The 22449-nt window shown below is 42.9% G+C and overlaps 1 protein-coding gene across 1 annotated transcript in view; it reads left to right on the top strand.

Annotated features, from left to right (window-relative positions):
* Positions 1-22449, top strand: part of LOC311109372 (phosphatidate phosphatase LPIN2-like) — a 46208-nt gene that overhangs the window by 5671 nt on the left and 18088 nt on the right. Inside the window, exons 2-7 of the mRNA XM_084152225.1 lie at positions 17357-17557; positions 19924-20019; positions 20218-20534; positions 20718-20834; positions 21254-21386; positions 21615-22110. Of these exons, the coding sequence (XP_084008351.1) occupies positions 17366-17557; positions 19924-20019; positions 20218-20534; positions 20718-20834; positions 21254-21386; positions 21615-22110 (1351 nt within the window). The 5' untranslated portion in view covers positions 17357-17365. The remainder of the gene's footprint in view (positions 1-17356; positions 17558-19923; positions 20020-20217; positions 20535-20717; positions 20835-21253; positions 21387-21614; positions 22111-22449) is intronic.

Below are 22449 nucleotides of genomic sequence, written 5' to 3'. Positions count from 1 at the left end.
TTCTCCCAATCCTCTTCTGGATCATCCAAATGCACTCTAGCAAACTTCAGACGGGCCTGGACATGTACTGGCTTAAGCAGGGGGACACATCTGGCACTGCAGGATTTGAGTCCCTGGCGGCGTAGTGTATTACTGATGGTAGGCTTTGTTACTTTGGTCCCAGCTCTCTGCAGGTCATTCACTAGGTCCCCCCGTGTGGTTCTGGGATTTTTGCTCACCGTTCTTGTGATTATTTTCACCCCACGGGGTGAGATCTTACGTGGAGCCCCAGATCGAGGGAGATTATCAGTGGTCTTGTATGTCTTCCATTTCCTAATAATTGCTCCCACAGTTGATTTCTTCAAACCAAGCTGCTTACCTATTGCAGATTCAGTCTTCCCAGCCTGGTGCAGGTCTACAATTTTGTTTCTGGTGTCCTTTGACAGCTCTTTGGTCTTGGCCATAGTGGAGTTTGGAGTGTGACTGTTTGAGGTTGTGGACAGGTGTCTTTTATACTGATAACAAGTTCAAACAGGTGCCATTAATACAGGTAACGAGTGGAGGACAGAGGAGCCTCTTAAAGAAGAAGTTACAGGTCTGTGAGAGCCAGAAATCTTGCTTGTTTGTAGGTGACCAAATACTTATTTTCCACCATAATTTGCAAATAAATTCATAAAAAATCCTACAATGTGAATTTCTGGAATTTTTTTTCTCATTTTGTCTGTCATAGTTGACGTGTACCTATGATGAACATTACAGGCCTCTCATCTTTTTAAGTGGGAGAACTTGCACAATTGGTGGCTGACTAAATACTTTTTTTCCCCACTGTAAGAGAATATTATTTATTTGTTAATTGAATACACCATCAAGGACCAATAGTATGCTCTGGAAGGAGCTTATTGTTGTTGACAGCAACATACCTCTAGCTAGTGCAGTCAACATATTCTGATCCACAAAATAGGATACAGTCCCATGGGTGCAATGCCTCACAGATCAGAAAAATACCTCCACGTGCAAGTGACACATATAGAATGAGAATGAAACAGTCTCTGTTTTCTGGTCTTGCCATTCTATAGTTCACATCAGCTGAGTTCAGCAAGATTATTTGTAGCTTCCTTTTGTGTGTGCATGACATATTTTGTCAGTTTCCTCATCAAACTTGGTTTGATGTCTGCTTTACTGAAATTCTACTTACTGATTTCTGAAAAACCAAGGAATTTATTGAAAGTTCCCAGAATGTTGCAACCCTAGGCAGTGTACTAGTACATGCAGGTCTCTGACCTAGCAGATGTGTAGCCAGCTGAATCCTCCAGAGTTCTGACATGCACTGTAAAAAGTGGGACGGCACTGTTGTTAAGTGGGACGGCACTGTTGTTAAGTAGGACGGCACTGTTGTTAAGTGGGACGGCACTGTTGTTCATCTGAAGTGCTTTTTCTGATTGGTGTGATCCAAAATTAGGCTTTGGTTCATTCAACCTATTCTATTAAATTAGTCTGAAATCAAATAACGAATTTGACAGATCAGTGTGATTGATTTTTAATTGAATGAAATCTAAATTGCTTTCAACACGCCATGTGCATCCGCATTATATAGCAGTGGGTGCAATACAGTGGTGGCGGCCTATCAGAAGAGTTGGAGTCGTGGCCTATTGGGGCCATGGCCACCTGTGAGAGTGAATGTCATTCCAGGTAATGTGTTCTGTTAACATATAATCATAGAAAATATATATTTACTGCCAGCACTGAATCTTAAATGATACAGTATCTGTATAAGTACTGTGATAATCAAGAGCCTGGAAAGGTTTCCATTGATGATATGTCACCATTTGGTTACAATATTGGAACCAGTTAATGTGTAAGTCGTATGTCATTATTTCATGTTTTGGAACCAACTTAATATTTTAACAGGAAATTGATTGAGTTGCTTGTAACCCAATTGAAAAAATTTGGATAGATAATTCCAAAGTGAAAAATCTACTTTGTACAACATGAAAAAATGTGTTGTATAGTCTTATCTATTAGTTTACATTTGTTATTTATTAGGTTTAAAGGCCCTATGCAGTCAGAATTCTGTAGTTTTGTATCATACTGTACAACAGCTAATGAAACTAACTGTAAAAGTGTGAGAGAAAAAAATATCTGTGTTAATTCCTGATAGTTGATGGTTAAAAATACAATGTACACAGGACCTTCTAATCAGCCTGTTTGCATAGGCGGGTGTTTCTGCTTGCCTGGCGATATCACCAGGTAGGAAATTGGTTAATAGACCAATAACAAAGAGTTCCAAACGTCTCTGCCAATAACAGCTAGTCCTAACAAAAATGTTTTTGTGAATAGTTTTTGCTTAGAAGCTATTTTTGTCAATTTGAATGGAAAACTATTACAGGAAGGTACTTAATTATTACCCAGAAATTATTTGATATTGATATAAAATCAGCTGCATTGGGCCTTTTAACCAAAGGGGAATTTAAGTTCAGTGTTGAAAGAAATAGGTTGCAACTTGAAATATAGGCTTGTTAATAATCAAATATAACATATATTTGGTTTAAAAAAATGTCATTTTTTTCAATTGAGAACCCAAACTCATTCGTTTGTAACCAGTGTGGCTGACATTAGGGTTGGGCGGTATCCAGATTTTCATATCGCGGAATTTACCGTATTATCGGCTTCGTACACAAGGGGGCACCAAAAACACAAAAAATGCCCATTGGGCATCTATTACCAGAACACTAACAAAATTAGCACAAGTAATAACGAATTTCCATGGAGGCTGCTAGCTAAATATGCTAACAAGCGCAAACAGATATTTTTGCAAAAACAGGCAGTCCAGCTCATAAAGTTATTTATATATATATATATATATACCGGATGTCATGTTTGGTGAGTTTGGACATGAATGAGAGACATTGTGCACATATGTACACGTTGTGTTTGTGTGGAGTCTGTAGTCGCTAGGGCAACGGGCCTGCCTGCTCTGCTCTGAGAAATGGGGGAGGAGCAAAAGATAGCAGTGGCAGCTGTACAGACAACTCATCCAAAGGGCTTTGACTTCTCAAACACTGCAGAAAGCCAACACAATATGATGCCCCATCACCTTATTAATTCAGCCACTTACTTCGATAACTATCAAGTTAAACTTATGGGTCGCGTTAACACAGAATTCTTTGTTTTTCACACAGGAAAAAAATATAAAACGCATAAGAAATACAGTATCTTACTGTGTTTTGTAAAAAAGGCTTATTGTAATTTCTGCTTGGCATCAGACTAATTTTGTGCTTCAGTTGCACTTCTCCACTCGAATGAGAATTCACAAACGGGCATTTTATCAGCAGACAGCACTCTGACTGATGTGTAGCTACTTTTCTCCGGTACTCTTCTCAGTATAGCCAGCCTACTTTTCTCTGGTAAAATGCAAGATTCACTTTGAGAAAAACATTAGGAAATGTAGCTGGCGACATTCTTTCTATGATAAACAAAAATATGATGGCCATGCATAGTTTTTGCAAAAAATACTGTGCTTTTTCATTGTAAGCTCATTTAGCCTACTTGTGTGGCTACCAGCCAAATAGCGTTGCACTTCTGTTGTCATCTGATCAAAATGAAGCTATTTTCTGCCGAATGTGTTGCACAAATGTATTTTCTGTGAAGGAAAACTATAGTTGCACGTCCATGATCACTCTATTGAAGAAAAAAAAAAAACACTGTCCCGTGTCAATAATAATAGCGGGGGATATTGCCACTCCTATTTGCCATATCTTCAATCTAAGCCAACTAGAAAGTGTGTGCAAAAGTAATTCCAAGAATAGTAAAGCCCTCTTTACCGGCTCAAATAGCCGACCAATCAGCCTGTTATTAACCCTTTAGTAAACTTTAGGGAAAAATGGTGTTTGGCCAGATATTTCACTGTAAACAACTTGACAACAGACTTTCAGCACGCTTATAGGGAAGGACATTCAACAAGCACGGCACTTACACAAATGACTGATGATTGGCTGAGAGAAATTGATGATTAAAAAAAAGATTGTGGGAGCTGTTTTGTTAGACTTCAGTGTGACTTTTGACATTATCGATCAGCCTGCTGATGGAAAAATGTATGTGGTATGGCTTTACACCCCCTGCTATATTATGGATAAAGAGTTACCTGTCTAACAGAACACAGAGGGTGTTCTTTAATGGAAGCCTTTCCAACCTAATCCAGGTAGAATCAGGAATTCCCCAAGGCAGCTGTCTAGGCCCCTTACTTTTTTCAATCTTTACTAATGACCTGTCACTGGCTTTGAGTAAAGCCAGTGTGTCTATGTATGCTGATGACTCAACACTACACGTCAGCTACTACAGCGAGTGAAATCACTGCAACACTTAAGAGCTGCAGTTAGTTTCAGAATGGGTGCTAAATATTAAGTTAGTCCTAAATATTTCAAAAACTAAAAGCATTGTATTTGGGTCAAGTCATTCACTAAACCCTAAACCTCAACTAAATCTTGTAATACATAATGTGGAAATTGAGCAAGTTGAGGTGACTAAACTGCTTGGAGTAACCCTGGATTGTAAACTGTCATGGTCAAAACATGTTGATCTGTAGCTAAGATGGGGAGAAGTCCGTCCACAATAAAGCGTTGCTCTGCCTTTTTAACAACACTATCAACAAGGCAGGTCCTACAGGCCCTAGTTTTGTCACACCTGGACTACTGTTCAATCGTGTGGTCAGGTGCCACAAAGAGGGACCTCGGAAAATTACAATTGGCTCAGAACAGGGCAGCACGGCTGGCCCTAAAATGTACACGGAGAGCTAACATTGATAATATGCATGTCAATCTCTCCTGGCTCAGTGGAGGAGAGATTGACTTCATCACTACTTGTTTTTGTAAGAAGTGTTGACATGCTGAATGCACTGAGGTATCTGTTTAAACTACTAGCACACAGCTCGGACACCAATGCATACCCCACAAGACATGCCACCAAAGGTCTCTTCACAATCCCCAAGTCAAGAACAGACTATGGGAGGCGCACAGTACTTCATAGAGCCATGGCTACATGGAACTCTATTCCACATCAGGTAACTGATGCAAGCAGTAGAGTCAGATAAAACAAACAGATAAAAATACACCTTATGGAACAGCGGGGGCTGTGAAGAAACACACACACATACACATGATAAGACACGCACTCTACACACACATGGGTTTCATATCGTAGATATGTGATTAGGGCTGTGGAGGTCACAATTTTGTCAGCCGGTGATTGTCAAGCAATTAACTGTCGGTCTCACGGTAATTGACCGTTAATTAACATAAACACATTTTGCATCTCCTGGCTTCCACACATAGCCTACAAGCCACTGATGCTGACCTTTTGGAACATCAACATTTTCTAATAGTCTAATAAATCGATGTAATATTGCCTACACCTTCACAATAAATCCATTATTTATTTTAGACAGGTCTAAAGAAGCATGATATGAAGAAAATATAGTCTATTTCAGAAGAACAGAATAGCATACTGTGAGTGGTCCTTATGTTAGGTCCTGATCTGGCTATGTCAAATGGCTGTGGGCTACACTAGTTCATTTAGCAGACAAGATTTGCTTAGAATTCCGTGGCATTATTTTATAGTATGAAGAATACAATTGAACAAAGCTGAATAAAATAGAAAGGATATTTTCTCCAAACGATTTGAGGGAGTGCGTACATGCAGCTATTCTGTGTTGAGCGGTTAACAAAGAAATAGGGATTCCTATATGCTTAATTTAGAGTTATTAATGTAACTTTAGTTGTTCTACAAATGTTGGGCTATAGGGTTTGATTTTTAATACATTGTAAGGCTGCATGATGCGACTCTAATGATGATTTGAAAAAAGTAGCTTGAAAGGCATGAGCTCTTAGTTTTTTGCGCAGGCTGTACACACAACATCAGTCACTCATTCACAATTTGACAAGCACTTGATAATGCCTAGAATTTCACAGCGGCATCCCCTTTGTGTGGCTGTAATGTACCCAAAAAAAATCCATGCCTTTTGTGGCCAGTGGCCGTTGTGCCATTCTCCCTGAGTGCTGCGCGCTCCATCACGTGATCGGGTCTTTCTCACAGGCTACAAGTAAAGACAGACACATTGGGGATGCAAATGTGCTCGTCCTTATCCAATTCCGAGGTGCATATTGAAGATTTTGGAAGAACTGTCCACATTTACTTTTCGTCAGCCAACAAGATGAGTAGGCAAAACAAACCGCAAAAGCACTAGCCAATGTCAATCTACTATCCCCCATAGTACAAAAGCCGACCTATTCTGTGTGAGAAATAAATATTCCAAACATAGTCTGGGACAGTTGTGGGATGCGATAGATCCCAAATTAATACAACCACTATCATCAAAAAAATGTTTTATGCAATGTGGCTGACCCAACGGATCAGAACATTTAGCTTAAAATGTTGATAAACTATTAGGCTATTTCTTCACATTATAAGCGCAGCAATGTGCACATGGTAGTAGGCTATAAGCGCAAATGTTGCACAAGCAAGTCTCTTCTTCTTATTGTTGTCCTTTAGTAGTGGTTTCTTTGCAGAAGTTCGACCATGAAGGCCTGATTCATGCAGTCTCTTCTGAATAGTTGATGTTGAGATGTGTCTGTTACTTCAACTCTGTGAAGCATTTATTTGGGCTGCAATCTGAAGCTAGTAACTCTAATGAACTTATCCTCTGCAGCAGAGGTAACTCTGGATCTTCCTTTCCTGTGGCGGTCCTCATGAGAGCCAGTTTCATCATAGCATGGTTTTTGCGACTGCACTTGAAGAAACTTTCAAAGTTCTTGACATTTTCCGTATTGACTGACATTCATGTCTTAAAGTAACGATGGACTGTCGTTTCTCTTTGCTTATTTGAGCTGTTCTTGCCATAATATGGACTTGGTCTTTTACGAAATAGGGCTTTCTTCTGTATACCACCCCTACCTTGTAACAACAGAACTAATTGGCTCAAACGCATTAAGAAGGAAGAAATTCCACAATTTAACTTTTTAAGAAGGCACACCTGTTAATTGAAATGCATTCCAGGTGACTACCTCATGAAGCTGGTTGAGAGAATGCCAAGCGTGTGCAAAGCTGTCATCAAGGCAAAGGGTGGCTATTTTGAAGAATTTCAAATATAAAATATATTTTGATTTGTTAAACACTTTTTTTGGTTACTACATGATTCCATATGTGTTATTTCATAGTTTTGATGTCTTCACTATTATTCTACAATGTAGAAAATAGTAAAAATAAAGAAAAACTGAATGAGTAGGTGTGTCCAAACCTTTGACTGGTACTGTATGTGTGAAATTTGTTTTGATTTAGAATGGACCATTATCATGCAATTGTATCGAAACAGGGGCAGCTGAAAAAATACATGTCATCTATGCACTTAAATAGCGAATGGAGGACGCTTTTCCCCGTGGTTTATTTTCATGGCAGCCAGGTAGGCTATACTCCTTTTGTAAATATAAGCAATGTGCTTAATATTAGGAAAGTTGAGAAATAAATATAGTAGGTCTAGCCTATAGAAAGCTGATGGGATCCTCCTCTTTTTAGTAGAGGCCATAACTCTGTTTTCTCGCACAATTGTATCGCCTATTGAAATGTTGTGCAACATGAGCTCATCGGTTCTCATTAAGTGTTTGATTAGATTTTCGAAAACATTTGCATTGATGTCAGAGTGATTAGAGGGCCAATAGAGTGCTGAGCACCAGGCAGTTAGCAAGTTTGGTAGGCTACTAATGACCAGCAGCAGCATCAGAGCTTTGAGAAGCCTAATTACCCTGACTGAATGGTCACGTGGAATCTGACTGCCTTCGTGACTCTTGACCGCCGGTGTGGCGGTAATACGTTCACCGCAACAGCCCTATATGTGATAGTAAAGTAGTGGCCTGAGGGAACACACTTAATGTGTTGTGAAAAGTGTTATAAAATGTAATGTCATGTGTATATAACTGCCTTAATGTTGCTGGACCCCAGGAAGAGTAGTAATGGGGATCCTTAATAAATATCAATACAAATACACAGTTGGACTCACCTGCTCCCGCTTTCTCCAGTTGTGCTATTTACAAACGTGACTGGCTCAACTGTTCTGGGGAACTACGGTAATACATAATAACATAATGTAAAATAATGTGACAAGTGAAATGAAGAATGCAATCTGCTTTATCTTCTAACGTATTGCACAAGTTGACTGCAGGTATTTACATAAAAAGTATCTACAAATAAAAACTTCAAATAAATAGTTTCAATGGTATTGACTGTATTGAAAAACCATCCTGTGGCTATTTCCAAAGACCCCGGTATAAGGTATATACAGTATACCGCCCAAGCCTAGTTGACATGCCAGCAGCATACCACCCTGCATCCCACTGCTGGCTCGCCTCTGAAGCTAAGTAGGGTTGATCCTGGTCATCCTTGGTGGGAGACCAGATGCTGCTGGAAGTGGTGTTGGAGAGCTAGTAGGGGGCACTCTTCCCTCTGGTCTAAGGACATTGCCCTGCCTAGGGTGCTGTCTTTTGGATGAGACGTTAAACGGGTGTCCAGACTCTCTGTGGTCATAAAAAATCCCAACCTGGCCCCATTCCATCATGGCCACATAATCATCCCCCTCATTCCTAATTGGCATATCGCTCCTCACCTCTCCACCTGATAGCTGATGTGTGGTGAGCGTTCTGGCTAAAACATGGTCAAAGTGTACCCAAGAGACTCAGTGGAGAACCAGGACTTACATCTCCAGGACCAAATCCTCCTTGAATCCCACATTAGACTGTCTGCGATTTTGGAGGTATGGCAACACGAGACAATCTGCAACTAGAGAGAACGTTGCAGTGCGTATTTTTAGCAATTCTACACATTTTTCCATGGGGCGGAGAGAAAATGAAATGAGTGAGAATTACTAACAAAATCAATGGGGGCCCCCTGGAGGTCAGGGCCCCTGGGCACGTGCCCAGTCGGTATTCAACCATGATTACTACAAATTTAGATAGCTGGCTAGACTACCAATCAAAAAATTGTTAGCTGACATGGCTAATTGAGTGACTGTCAGTGACTGGCATAAACTGCTGATGCACAACCACATTTCGAAATTGCACCTGATGTATTATACTATTCTTACTCTCAATAGTAAGTTGAGACCCCAACGGAGTTCCTAAAAACATTTTTTGGGGGGGTAGGGGGCCCCCTAGTGGCCAGGGGCCCTAAGCGACCGCTTATGTCGCGTATGCCTGGATCTGGCCCTGTGCTTAAACATTGTTATTGTGGAGTTTTGTTATTTTGCCTTATTCTGTGTCCTACTTCTGTGTTAAAGAAAATACATTCTCCTATACCACACACAAAGATTTTGTTTTGGAGCCATGCCTTGGCAATGACCTCTACTGTGTGTGTGTGCACTGTACTGTAAACCTTTTCTATATGTCATGCATTTTTTTTTTCATCCATCGACTCACTCTTCTACAGTGGAACATGTAAATGAATGGGCCCAAAATCATCAAGATCAGCAAAATCTGCCCCAAACAAAATAGCATTCTAAGTGCCACTGTGGCACTGTTTATGACTGCGTCCCAAATTGCACACTATTCTCTACATAGTGTACTACTTTTGACCAGGGCCCATAGAGATTAGGGTACCATTTTGGACACAGCCTATAGGCCGAACTGACCTCTGTGCTGCAGACAGCAGTAATCTGCGCCTGGGCTGCAGTCACGAGGGTACTGCTAAACCCTGTCTATAAAATGTACGGGGGGGCAGCAGATAAAACTAAATATTTGCTGAGGCTGTTGTTACCAACAACACAAGTGCCATCAGGTTATTAGAATTACACAGATGAGAAATTGTGTGACGACAGCATTATGCGATTGTCAGGAAACAAAATGACCTTACAGGCCCCTACAGTGGGCGGGAAGTAGCCTAGCGGTTAAGAGCATTGGGCCAGTAACCAAAAGGTCGCTGGTTCGAATCCCAGAGCCGGCAAGGTGGAAAAATCAACCGTTCTGCCGCAGAGCAAGGCAGTTAACCCCCAACGACAACTGCTCCCCTGGTGCGGATGACGTGGATGTCGATTAAGAGACACATTTTGGTTGAATGCATTCAGTTTTGCAACTGACAAGGTATCCCCTTCCCAGTGTAGATAAACACAGAGTGTACAAAACATTAAGTACACCTTCCTAATATTGAGTTGCACCCCCTCTTTTGCCCTCAGAACAGCCTCAATTCGTCGGGGCATGGACTCTACAAGGTGTCGAAAACGTTCCACAGGGATCCTGGCCCATGTTGACTCCAATGCTTCCTGCAGTTGTGTAAAGTTTGCTGGATGTTCTTTGGGTGGGGGACCATTCTTGATACACACGGGAAACTGTTGAGCGTGAAAAGCCCAGCTGCGTTGCAGTTCTTTACACAAACCGGTGCGCCTGGCAACCACTACCATACCCCATTCAAAGGCACTTACATTATTTGTCTTGCCCATTCACCCTCTGAATGGCACGCATACACAATTCATGTCTTAATTGCCTCAAGGCTTAAAAAATCCTTCTTTAACCTGTCTCCTCCCCTTCATATACACTGATTTGAAGTGGCTCTAACAAGTGACATCAGTAAGGGATCATAGCTTTCACCTGGATTAACATGGTCAGTCTATGTCATGGAAAGAGCAGGTGTTCTTTAATGTTTTGTACACTCAGTCAAGCCCTCCCTACAACTTTTCATATATTTCAATGCCTTTCTGCTCTCTCATTTAGGCCAGGCCACAAACTGGTAAACAGCCAATGTATGGTTTTACCTTGATGGATGAGGCCAGAGTATTATGCCTGTTGGCTAATAAGAACTCAATAATAACTTAGGTTCATATGCCATGATGACCATTGCCTCTGTAATGCCCCTGGTTATAATGGGTGTGTTCGTAAATTCACTCTGGAGTGCCAGAGTGTTGTCGTGGTAATTATTCTAATCAAAGGAGAGTTCAAAACAATTGAACTTTATTAATTACTGCAGTAATGGAGTTAGTCAGTAACCACCTTGGAGGTGATCACTGAGAAATCAGAAGAGCAGAACTGAGTTTACAGCTCTTTATAGCAAAGACACATCCTTCTGAATACATGACAAACAGCAGATGTGTGGAATGGGTGAAAAGGTACATTGTGCTCTCATGCAACAGACATCAAGATTTACATGGAGCCAAATATCTGTCTCTAGTTCATTTACTGCTTGTGTATACATAAATACTAATGTAACCTAGAACACTAGGTCATTCCCTCAAATGATTAAGTCCAGTGTTCGTCTTCCATATAGGATAAATAAACTGGAGATTGGGTTTCCCTGGCACCGACAGACAGGCACACAGACACTAATCATGGAATGGAATGTTGTCTTATCACCAAGTCATCGCAAATCAATTGTCAGCGTTTAAATCTCAGAGGCTCATCTCAGTTCCACACAGACACAGGAGAGTTCTAAAAACCCTATTATGTTGCCTCTCAGAAGAACAGACAGTGTGAATGTACTAATATAGGAATACATTCTAATATAAAAGTAATATGATTAACATAATGTTGTAATTCTACGACAGTGTGCTCAGAGTGTGCTTTGGGAGTTTGTAAATTCAGAGCGTTGTCAGATTGCCGTTCTGTTAGTAAATTCAGAGCATTTCGCTATTGGGAGTGTTCAGAGCGCACACTGGAAGCTCTGGTGAAGGAGTAGGGTTGATCTGAGCGTTCTGCACCCAAGCTAATTGGCTGAAGTTGGCTAGCTTGCTAGCTACTTCCAGACACAAATGAGTGAACACCTCACTCTGACCATTTCACTCACCCTAGCAGAGCTGGATAGGCTGTTGTCATGTTATCTAGAGCGTTGGTGACTGTATGTTTTTTTGCGGACGTTTACTGACACCGGTCATATTCAGCAGGTGTTGCGCGTTCATAAATTCATCAGTTATTCTGCTCTCTGGCCAGAGTGCTCTGAAATCGCAGTACAGTCGTGGTCAAACGTTTTGAGAATGACACAAGTATTGGTCTTCACAAGGTTCGCTGCTTCAGTGTTATGAGATGTTTTTGTCAGATGTTACTATGGTATACTGAAGTATAATTACAAGCATTCCATAAGTGTCAAAGGCTTTTATTGAAAATTACATTAAGTTTATGCAAAGAGTCAATATTTGCAGTGTTGACCCTTCTTTTTCAAGACCTCTGAAATCCGCCCTGGCATGCTGTCAATTAACTTCTGGGCCACATCCTGACTGATGGCAGCCCATTCTTGCATAATCAATGCTTGGAGTTTGTCAGAATTTGTGGGTTTTTGTTTGTCCACCCGCCTCTTGAGGATCGACCACAAGTTCTCAATGGGATTAAGGTCTGGGGAGTTTCCTGGCCATGGACCCAAAATGTCGATGTTTTGTTCCCCAAGCCACTTAGTTATCACTTTTGCCTTATGGCAAGGTGCTCCATCATGCTGGAAAAGGCATTGGTCGTCACCAAACTGTTCTTGGATGGTTGGGAGAAGTTGCTCTCGGAGGATGTGTTGGTACCATTCTTTATTCATAGCTGTGTTCTTAGGCACAATTGTGAGTGAGCCCACTCCCTTGGCTGAGAAGCAACCCCACACATGAATGGTTTCAGGATGCTTTACTGTTGGCATGACACAGGACTGATGGTAGCGCTCACCTTGTCTTCTCCGGACAAGGTGTTTTCCGGATGCCCCAAACAATTGGAAAGGGGATTCATCAGAGAAAATGACTTTACCCCAGTCCTCAGCAGTCCAATCCCTGTACCTTTTGCAGAATATCAGTCTGTCCCTGATGTTTTTCCTGGAGAGAAGTGGCTTCTTTGCTGTCCTTCTTGACACCAGGCCATCCTCCAAAAGTCTTCGCCTCACTGTGCGTGCAGATGCACTCACACCTGCCTGCTGCCATTCCTGAGCAAGCTCTGCACTGGTGGTGCCCTGATCCCGCAGCTGAATCAACTTTAGGAGACAGTCCTGGCACTTGCTGGACTTTCTTGGGCGCCCTGACGCCTTCTTCACAACAATTGAACCCCTCTCCTTGAAGTTCTTGATGATCCGATAAATGGTTGATTTAGGTGCAATCTTACTAGCAGCAATATCCTTGCCTGTGAAGGCCTTTTTGTGCAAAGCAATGATGACGGCACGTGTTTCCTTGCAGGTAACCATGGTTAACAGAGGAAGAACAATGATTTCAAGCACCACCCTCCTTTTAAAGCTTCCAGTCTGTTATTCTAACTCATTCAGCATGACAGAGTGATCTCCAGCCTTGTCCTCGTCAACACTCTCACCTGTGTTAACGAGAGAATCACTGACATGATGTCAGCTGGTCCTTTTGTGGCAGGGCTGAAATGCAGTGGAAATGTTAAGTTCATTTTCATGGCAAAGAGGGACTTTGCAATTAATTGCAATTCATCTGATCACTCTTCATGACATTCTGGAGTATATGCAAATTGCCATCATCAAAACTGAGGCAGCAGACTTTGTGAAAATGTTGTATTTGTGTCATTATCAAAACTTTTGACCACGACTGTAGATAGCCAGAGTGAATTTATGAACGCACCCAATGTCAGCCAATGGCCTGACCATTTACTCTGTGCTTATCTCTTTGTCACTTGAGTGTGATTCAGATTATGAACTGTCCAGTGGCGACCCGTCATCCTCCTTGTTTGCCTGTTTTGCATGTTATTTTGGCATTAATACATGTCACATATCAGTTTGCAAACAATGTAAAAAAAGAAAGAAAAAAATAAATGATTATTGAGTTAATAAAGCTGCATACAAACATGGTCTCTTTTTTGCTTTCTTGAGTAAGTCAGCTCCAAAATGCAGGTGTTTCAGCCTAGCTCAGTGCTTTCTGTGGTGGTGGGGCAGCCAGTGGAAAATACAGAGTGTAGGGGTTGGTAATATTCTCTATTCACTCCATGGTGCTGAAAAGAAACCTCTGCTGTTGGGACATCTTTATGTAGGCCCTAACAGTTTGTGGGCACAGTTTGTCACCGTTAAAGTGCAATGAATGTATTGATTAGTGTTGTGTAGTGGCTTTGCTGGCATGCATCCCCCAAAACATGTTTGCGTTTGCCCCACCAAGATTTACATGCTAAAATCGCCACTGGACCTGTCTAATGAGCAGATACACTGAGTCACAGCCACAACTCAATGGTCACAGCACGAGCAGGCAATCAGTCAATTTAATGTTATGTTTTGATATATTTTATTAAACTCTTTTTACATCAGCAGTTGTCACAAAAAGCTTTACAGTAACCCAAGCTACACCCCAAAGCAAAAGCACAGTGGACAGGAAAAACCCTGGAAGGAAGAAACCTACAGCGGAATGTACAGTGTAGAGATTTAAGAGTACATTGGGTTTTTTTTGCAGGCAGGAGGCTTTTTGTTTGATTGCCGGTTGTTGAAGTTTGAATAACGTTAGGGCTATGGCTTTGTTGCTGTGTTTGGTTAGGCTAAGCCAAACATGCACTGCATGAAGATTTTGTTTCAGTGCAGTATTTAATCATTTATCCTCTTCGATGTTAAGGAAAAAATACAAAAGGCATTCCGAAACTAAAGACTCAAAAACAAACAAAAGGCCTCAACAAAAGCCAGCAGGCTCACGACTGGGACAGCTGGGACACTGACTGTCGATGGCCTTAATTGGCACACCTGTATAAAGGCTCTGCACCTAGACCCGGTTGCTGCTGCCATCTGGGGATGGAGTGTGGAAGTGTATCATGGTAGTGTGTTTGTCTATGTCCTAATACTCACCGTCCCCCATATACTAACATTAGTAACATTTCCATCTCTCTGATAAACATGTTTTTGTGTTGCTTGAACCGCAGCCAGATTTGTGTTTGGTCCCATTTTCCGCTAGGCAGAATTGGGGAAATTTGTACCAATAAATCAGTCCTAGCTAACATGGTCTTTACAAATCCCCGGCTGAATCTGAAATGTTCTTTCAGAACTGAATCTTATTTTTATTTCTCCATATTATATGTATTCAGACGTTTCATTCTCCATTCAACTTGGTTCAACTGCTCTGATAGTTTGAAACGTTTGGGTTCAGACAGAGATTCAAGTTCTAGTGAAGCCTGTTTCCTTTCCTCTGAACTGTCAGTGGTTGAAGCATGGCTCTGTTGTCTTGTGCTTTGTCTTTCTCATCTGTGTTTGTGGTAAATGAAAGGCGTCATTACAATGTGTGAATCATCACTGTATTTCCTGCAACTCATAGATTGAGGGGTTTATGGTACGCAAGCTTTGTATCCTGGATCTACTTGGCAACAGAGATTACCGTGTCTTGTGATTGGCTGACCTTAGATCCTTTAAACTTTTGACCTGATAGCTTTCACCTGATGATGACCCTGGTGAATCAATGGGAGATTCTCATTTAGGAAAAAGACCGTCCTCATCCTCTGAGTCTCCTCTGCCGAAATCCGCAACACCCCCTTCAATCAGCTGTTGTTTTCTCAGAGGAGAAAAGCATGCACAAATGTCAAAACAATATGCTAATTATCCTTTTATCTCCCAATAATGGCCCATCCCTTTGCTCAGCAATACAGTAGGCAGCCATTTTACCCCTTTCAGCTCAGAGAGGTTTGGACATCAGACAATAATAAATCATTTGACCTTCACTACTGGCAGTTAATAGCTACACTTCAATTACATATGGGGCTGTATGCATCAAGCTTCTCAGAGTAGGTGTGCTGATCTAGGATCAGCTCCCCCTGTCCTGTCCATCTTATTTAATGTGATCTAAAATCAAAACTGATCCCATATCAGCACTCTTACTCGGAGACGCTTGATATCTATGGCCCCAGATTGTAAGTAAAACTGCGTCCTTCCTTGACTGTGAGCCTTGCTTAAGTCTATGAATGTGTGCGAGAAAGGCATTCACTACCAACCTACCTCTCCTCAGTCAGTGTGAACTAGATCACACCTAATGCATTCTAAGTAGGGTAGCAAGCTTTGAGAGGAAATAGACCTGTTTTACCTTCTAATGCCCACATTCACAGTCAGCTTGGTTTGCCTCTCTGAAGTTATGTGAGGATTTAAATGTTTGTGGTCTTGTATTCTCGCACACACATGCAAATGTGAACATTTTGCATGCTGTTCCTATGGAGTCCTATCTCTGTTCTACTGCCCACACACCACACACACACACACACACACACACACACACACACACCACACACACACACACACACACACAAAAGCATGGTTTGAGTGACACCGTACACCACACAGGTGAGAGGTCAGCGCCACAGACAGCCAAGCCCTGTAGGAAAATCTGTCTCCTCTCCATTGGAGATGGTGTCTGTCCCAAATGGCAGCTTATTCCCTATTTAGTGCGCTTCATTTGACCAGTCCCCGCACTACTTTGGGCCATTTGTTTGTTTACATTTACTTTGTTCACAAACATTGAAAAAACAAGCTTATATTTGGCTTCTGATTGGATACCACAGTTGAACTAAGCTCATGGGGCATTTATGGGTTTAATGGGTTTATATCACTAATTTATAAGTCAAAAAAATGAATTTAGTAACTGCAGATTGCCACTTTTTAATGATAAGAATATCCAGCAATAAAAAAATACAGAGTTTAGGAGCACCAGAATTTTTTTTTTTTAAGATTGAGAATGAGATATAGCTTACATTGGCTCAGCCAATATATGAATCCTAGCGACTTTTGAAGCTCATCTCCTGAAGAAGTTTTCCCTTTGCTTTTCTTTCTGTGCCACCACATGGTTGTATACTACTGAGGCTGCGGGACATCCAAGAAATCACTACAACCATTTTCACATCTGTTACTTTTTTCTTCTTCTAGGGGCACTGGCGCTCCCAAATAAAAATTCCAGGTAGCACAGCAAAATATTTAGGAGCATATGCCCCTTAAAATGGTAGCACTGTAGAGCCCTGCTTTGGGCCCTGGTCAGAAGTAGTGCACTATATAGGGAATCTGATTCTTAATGCAGCACTGCAGCGTAGTCATAGAAGGCCTGATTAGTCTGCTGCTGTCAGGGACTCTTTTTGGGAAATGGGACAGACCCTCTGTGTTTAGGGAGCTCTGCATTTTCTATGATACAGGCCTCGGAACAACAGGGTTAGATGAGTCAGTGTCCCAATAGCAGGAAAGTTGTTCAGTGCTTATCTTTTCCATTCATTTGGGGTGAAGGTAAATAACTGGATCTACACAACCAATGTCTTGGGACGTGGTTTCATCTTGACATTAGAGTACTTTGGAGGACTGAAAACTTAATATGTTGATTTGTAAGTGTAATATCCCTTTAAACGTGAATCTGTAAGTATTACTTTATGTAGATGGTTGGTTGACCTATCCTATACCATTATATAATTATTATTGTGTGTGTGTGTGTGTGTGTTATCCACAGGTAGACACCATGAACTACGTGGGCCAGCTGGCAGGCCAGGTGCTGGTGACAGTGAAGGAGCTGTATAAGGGTATCAACCAGGCCACGCTGTCCGGCTGCATCGATGTGGTGGTGGTCAGACAGCCTGACGGGACCTTCCAATGCTCCCCCTTCCATGTACGCTTTGGGAAACTTGGCGTGCTGCGCTCCAAGGAGAAAGTGGTGAGTTTGTGAATAACTGAGAAAGAGGGAGTGAGACGGGTGAAGGTATAGTCAAGCAGAGGTTCCTCAAACTGTGAGCAAAACGCACGTGGCCAAGGAGGACCTCTCCCCATGTGTCCCAAATGGCACCCTATTCCCCATACAGTGCACTACTTTTGACCAGGGCCCATAAGACTCTGGTTAAAAGTGATACAATATATTAGGAATAGGGTGCCATTTGGGACGCATACCTGTTTGCTGTATTCCCCATGATATTTGGCAGATGGATGTCGACAGCCTTTGTCCAGGTCTGTCATGGCAGTTTAGCATGACAGGGTTCCATGTCTTTGTTACCCTCTGTCACATCCATTACTGACATGCAATTAGGGCCTTTTCCTGTTGCTGTGTGGAGGTGCTTCTGCCTGACACAGATCCAGGTATTAACCATTCCTCCTGAGAGTGAATAGGGGGAGGACGACCAGCCTAGCCCATCATCCCTGAGACACTGCGCTTGTGTCCCAAATGGCACCCTATTCCCTATTTAGTGCACTACTTTTGACCAGGGCCCATAGGGCTCTGGTCAAAAGTAGTGCACTAAATAAGGAATAAGATGCCATTTGGGATGCTGGCAGGAGCACCACTGTACTGCTACTGCTACCGTTCGCCTCGGTCACTATGGCAACCCAATTTTAGATTTGCCTCTGCATAGCGAAGAGGAGAGATGGCCTTGATACAGTACAGAGAGGAATGTAATGTAACAGTGTGGGAGGATTGACCCAGCATCAGGCAGTGGATTTGGTGATGATGCTATCTTTTATAAGATCCTTTTGGAAACTCATATAGCTACTGCTCTGGTTGCATTATTGATGAGCAGAAAACATTTCCTCCTCATCGCATATCTCTTGAGTCAAGTATCTCTTTATTTTCTTTACAGAAACAGACCATTATCACTCTGTCTGCTTCCCAAATAGATGTTTAGCCAGAGCCTCCTCAGCCTATAGGAAGGTCAGGCTAAACTAAGGTGGTGTCAGTATCCCTCTTTAGAGCATCTTTAACAATAGGCAGAAGGCCAATCCCTTCTGCACAAACACAGTCAAGAAGGAGGCTGTGTCCCGAATGGCACCTTTTCCCTATATAGTACAGTACTTTTGACCAGGGCCCTTCTGTCTATTGTTAGACCTGCTCTAAGGTGGAACACTGACACCGCCTTAGTTTAGCCTGACCTTCCTATAGGCTGAGGAGGGTCAGGTGATCCCACCTCAGCCAATAACACACCCCCATTATGTTGTTGATGACAGGTATGACCTACCTGCTCTCAGTGACAGGGGTGGAGGGCTATTCAGTGCAGAGGATATAAACAAACTGGAATGTTTTTCCATCAAAAATAATGATAGATCCACATCTAATTGCTTTCCTTTGAGTGGGTGATATGGTTGTCTTTGGGGGGCTGCTTTCACTCACTTAACGGAGTTTCCTAAAGACCTATGGAGAACATAACGATTAAGGGAGAGAGATAGAGAGGGAGGGGAGGATGCATTGGTTGAAAGTAAAGATATATCTTTCCTTTAGGGATTTAAAGGAAAGATGACAAAGAGAAGAACTCCCGTGTTACTGTATTCTGTACGTCATACTGTTTAGCTTAAAGGGATACTTCGGGATTTTCCCCAGAGTCAGATGAACTCGTGGATACCATTTTTACGTCTCCGTATCCAGTGTGAAGGAAGTTAGAGGTAGTTTCACAATGACTGGAAGTCTATGGGTATCTGCTAGAATTGGCTCCCAAAACTACTTGTAACTTCCTTCGTACAGGACACAGACACATACGAATGGTATCCACGAGTTCCTCTGACTCTGGGGAAGTAGATAAAGGTCCTCATTGCCAAAATCCCGAAGTATCCCATTAAGCTAAACGGTTTGACGTACTGCAGGCAGGTAATCCGTTGGCCCAGTTTGCATTCAGGAACCATAGCATAGTGTTAGCCTAAATAAAACAGTGTTATTTTGAGCACAATAAGAAGAAGGAGGCCTATGTCCAATATCTAGAGTGGTCTTGCTGACTGAAGCAAGCACACTATAACATTGTTGGCAAGCTGTTTATTAATGCCTTGGTTTATTACTGGACGTTATTTTAAAGTGTTGTTTTGAGAATGTTTGACAAATTCACAGTCATACCTTCTCCATGTGGTTACCAGGCCTCAGTTAAACGTCAGTTTCGTCTAGTAATTCAGTTGCATCTTCCAGTTAGTAGACTAGGGGCTGTATGTCCCAAGCATCTTAGAGTAGGAGTATCCCCTGTCCATGTAACCTAAATCAGCACTTGTAGTCTGAGATGCTTGATACAGAGTTCCTCCATAAATGGGTGGCTGACCTTCCCTTTACCTCTGCAGATTGACATTGAGATCAATGGAGAACCAGTGGAGCTGCACATGAAGCTGGGGGACAACGGAGAGTCCTTCTTTGTTCAGGAAACAGAGCAGCATAATGTGGGTTTTGTTTATTTTCTATTGGTCTTATGACAACCGCTGTTGACCCAGCTTGTTACTGACTGTGTGGGTCCCAAATGGCACCATATTCCCTAAAAAAATTCACTTATTTTGACCAAAATGGAATGAGGTGCCATTGGGGACGCAATCTGTAACGTAAACTTGTGGCTCATCTTTCTTTTTGTCACCCCGTCCCAGGAGATCGTCCCTGCCCACCTTGTGACGTCGCCCATCCCCACAGAGGAGGCTCTGTGGAGGGGCAGAGAGTCTAGAGCTGGAGGGTCGGGAATTGAGGGTGGGCTGCAGCCACCCCATGGGTGCTCAGAGGACCCATCCTCCTCCTCCGCCCCCCTCCTCCCCCCCAGCACCACAGCAGGGAAGAAGAAGAAGAGACGCAGGAGGAAGCACAAAGCAGATCCCCGGAAGGAGGAGCAACACACTCCCACTGCTTGTGGGGAGGAGGTCTGTGAGCTGAGCTCAGACGATGAGCACTGTGGCACACACAACAACAGCAGGTAAATGGCAAAAGGCACCCTATTCCCTAGATAGTGCACTGCTTTTGGCCCTGGTCAAAAGTAGAGCTCTATGTAGGGAATAGGGTGCCATTTGGGACGCATTCTGGGTCTGTGTGGGTCTGCTCTGCATAGTGTGTAGTGTTAACCCTGTGGTTGAAGGTGTGGTCGTCTTTACCTCCTCAGGGCCTCTTCGTTCTCTACAGTGAAGGACACAGTGGAACACAGGCAGCACCCCCCCCTCCACTCTCTGGACAGCTACCCCTTCTCTGATGGAGACTGGTCTCCCGGCGACAACCTCAGGTATGACCTCCTCACTCACTCAGTCAGTCAGCCATTAACTTCTTATTCAAATATTTACACAGATCATACAAACAGACAGGATCATTAGAGAGATTTTTTATTTTCATAGGATTTAACTAAACTGATACTAGGGCTGAGATTCAATGCAAGGCTTGTTGTAGACAACTGGATAACTGTCAATGCACCTTTTAAAGGCAATGTCCCTGACATGACGTCGGCTCAAGCATAAATTACCTTAAAATATGCATTGTCGGCTGTCCAGTGTGCTGCTCTGTAACACGCCTTGGTATGAGTCCCGGCCCTAGGTAGATTTAAATTTAAGTGCACTAACGTAAAAAAATAATAGGCCTGTGGAGCTGTGAATACATGTCCTTGTGTTCAAAGTAAATGTATTGGGGTTTTTTTCTCGATTGCAACAGATCCTCAAGAGCCCTGTCCGAGCCCATGTCTCCAAAGAGCGACTCGGAGCTGATGGTGAAGTCATCAGAGTGCATGCTCAGAGCAGAGTCACACATGCAGTGGTCCTGGGGAGAGTTCCCAGAATCCACCAGGGTAAGGCCTGGGTCTTGCGTCTCAAATAGCACCCTATTCCCTATATACTGCGCTACTTTTGACCAGGGTGCATAGGGCTCTGGCCAAACGTAGACCACTATATTGGGAATAGGGTGCCGTTTGGGAAGTATACACTGTACATCCTCCATGTCAGAGATGGAAACATGCCAAAAATGTCATAACATGAAATCCCTATACCCACTGATTTCATATACTCTTTTTGTCCAGGTCAATAAGAAAGAGCGCTCGGAGCTGACTAAGACAGTAACTATAACCCCATCAGAGAGCACCCACTTCAGGGTCATCATCAGCTCTGAGGCCATGGAGGTGGAGGACACCTCTCTGGAGCCTGTGTGTGGACCTACCATCGTCAAACCAGAACCCCGGACCCCCAAACAAAGTGCCCTCCATAGCTCCAAATACCACACCCCCGACCCTCTATCTGAAACCCATCGTCCCCCCAAAGCCATTCATGACCATTGTCCCCCCCAACCTGAACCGTGTCCCCTCAAACCAGAGCCAGGTGCTCTGACGGCGGAGCCCTGTCCCACCCCCACCCCCATTCTGCCCAGGCCGGAGCGTAGGGCTCGTTGGACCTCCACTCCCCCCAGTGTGCTTGGTTCCAGCCGGCGGGACAGTGGCTCTGCTGCCTGTGGGGCCAGCCACATGGCTGGGGACCTGGGGGCCATCAGCTCCAAGACTGAGTCCCCCTCCAAGAGGAGAGGTACTTATTGTGCTTGTAAAAGTATGCAGAGATGGTTTATAGAGATAGATTATATGAATCAAATATAACACATGACTTAGGCCTTAGCTTACTTGCTTATGTTAGCACAATGTGCCGGATGATGGCATGTCATAGCCCTCTGTTGTTCATGACAGCTGGTATGAACAAAGGCTTCACAGGACCTTTGTGTCCCCTATTTTAAGAACCCCATAGCTTCGTCACTACAGAATAGTGTGATGGCAACAGAGAGGAAATGACTTATTCATGAGTTCAGACAGTGTTGTTGACTAACGTTAAACCCAGACAGTGTTTGGTAGAGCAGTGTTTTGTAGAAAACAA

The sequence above is a fragment of the Coregonus lavaretus genome (genome assembly GCF_964263955.1).
Source record: "Coregonus lavaretus genome assembly, chromosome: 34".
Taxonomy (NCBI): domain Eukaryota; kingdom Metazoa; phylum Chordata; class Actinopteri; order Salmoniformes; family Salmonidae; genus Coregonus; species Coregonus lavaretus.
This window is presented reverse-complemented; position numbering and strand designations above follow the sequence as displayed.